General features: G+C 41.6%; 1 protein-coding gene across 1 annotated transcript in view; it reads right to left on the bottom strand.

Moving 5' to 3' along the window:
- LOC107104963 (chitotriosidase-1-like) overlaps positions 1–1,489 on the bottom strand; it is a gene marked incomplete at its 3' end in the record, with an annotated part of 23,996 nt that overhangs the window by 21,106 nt on the left and 1,401 nt on the right. Inside the window, exons 2-3 of the mRNA XM_015405075.1 lie at positions 1,201–1,233; positions 917–1,121 (exon numbers count right to left, since the gene is read on the bottom strand). Coding sequence (XP_015260561.1) covers positions 917–1,121; positions 1,201–1,233 — 238 coding nt within the window. The remainder of the gene's footprint in view (positions 1–916; positions 1,122–1,200; positions 1,234–1,489) is intronic.

Raw genomic sequence — 1,489 nt, 5'->3', positions numbered from 1 at the left:
CAAAAAGAGCAAAGAATCGTACAGCGTATACCCGGCTTTAGAAAATCAGCCTGATTCAACATTCCCATTAGCATCTCCCTAAAAGTGTCTCAGGTCAGCAACAAATTTCATGGCTGCCAAGATCACCAAGACAGATGTCAACCAAAGATTCATACTTTCAACATTAATTATGTGAGGGTGAAGGTCCGGCCGATTGCTCCTTAGGAAGGATGAAAGCTCCTAAATTAGAGGTTAAAGGATAATTAGAAGCCTCAACCTTGCTAGGATAATTATCATTGAAGATGTGTGAGTTTATTCCACCTTGGTATTGGCTGCCTGTTGCGTGTAAGAACTGTTGTTTTATTGCAATTAAGACAGTTCCTCTGTCTGGATATACAATAATAATCTTCTTTCTGTTCGTGGCAAAGATTTGGAGCAGTGTCCTTCAGCTAAGAACGAAGTGTAATATCTTGATAAGGCTGAAGCCATGAATGTCTCCTCATCTTCTAAAGTGTGTGATGTAATGATGTGGCAGACTGGAGATGTATAAAATGCCTTTTTAACTGCTAATCGGGGCAACTTCCTGAGAGGTGAGCCCAGAGGTTAGCAGCTGCCTTCTGTACATTCTAAGCAACTTCTCTGAATGGCGTAAGATTACAATTTCCATCAGAATCTGTTGTCATGGCTCCTGGTTATTTAACACATAGTAGTTAGCATACTAGTTTGTCCTGAGTGATCTCATTTCAGGGAAAAGAACCAGAGAGGTAGGGGTTCAAGGAGGTGCACACAGAGCCTATCTTTAACAACCTAAACAACTAAGAGTAAACTTTCCTTGGTAGGCTTAGAAGTGTTATCCTTTGGTTGTTGGACCACAGTCTTCCCCTTTCATCAGTATTGCACCCATTCTAGATATTTCCACGTAACTATGGGGACTTACTAGTTTTTGAGGCTGTTAAGGCTGCCATACAGCTGCTCATCATTCCACTCCACGGGAATAATCTGGTTGAAGCTGTTGATTGTAGCCAGAGAGTAGATAACATGGGTGCAGAGGAAAGGGTCAATGTTGTCTGGAGTGAATTTAGCACCACTTGGTCTGTACTGGGCCCAGTTGGTCATGTGACACACCAGCTTATTGGATACAGCTGAGAACATTTAAAGGGAAAAGATATTTAGCATTCTTGCTCAAAACTATCAACTTTTAGCTTCACAGCAGAGACTTACCGATGTGCAGAACGAGCAGAAAGCCCAAAGCAACTAGAAGCAAAACAAAGAGAGAGACGAAGAAAATAATCAGTCAAGAGATGAAGCCAGTTTTTAACCTAGCTTGAAGAGTTCCTCCTGGCTTAAGCTGTTCCACTGCAGGGAACGGATTGGCTTGTGGCCTCCGCATGCCAGTGACATTACATCACATGGTTGATGCTACCAGAGATGGGAAGTAACGAAGTACAAATACTTCGTTACTGTACTCAAGTAGATTTTTCTGATATTTTTACTTTACTTTACTACTTTT

This window comes from Cyprinodon variegatus, unplaced genomic scaffold (assembly GCF_000732505.1).
Source record: "Cyprinodon variegatus isolate N-32 unplaced genomic scaffold, C_variegatus-1.0 Scaffold1978, whole genome shotgun sequence".
In the NCBI taxonomy this organism is placed as follows: Eukaryota; Metazoa; Chordata; class Actinopteri; order Cyprinodontiformes; family Cyprinodontidae; genus Cyprinodon; species Cyprinodon variegatus.
Note: the sequence above shows the minus strand (reverse complement) of the source record. Positions and strands in the feature narration are given on the sequence as shown.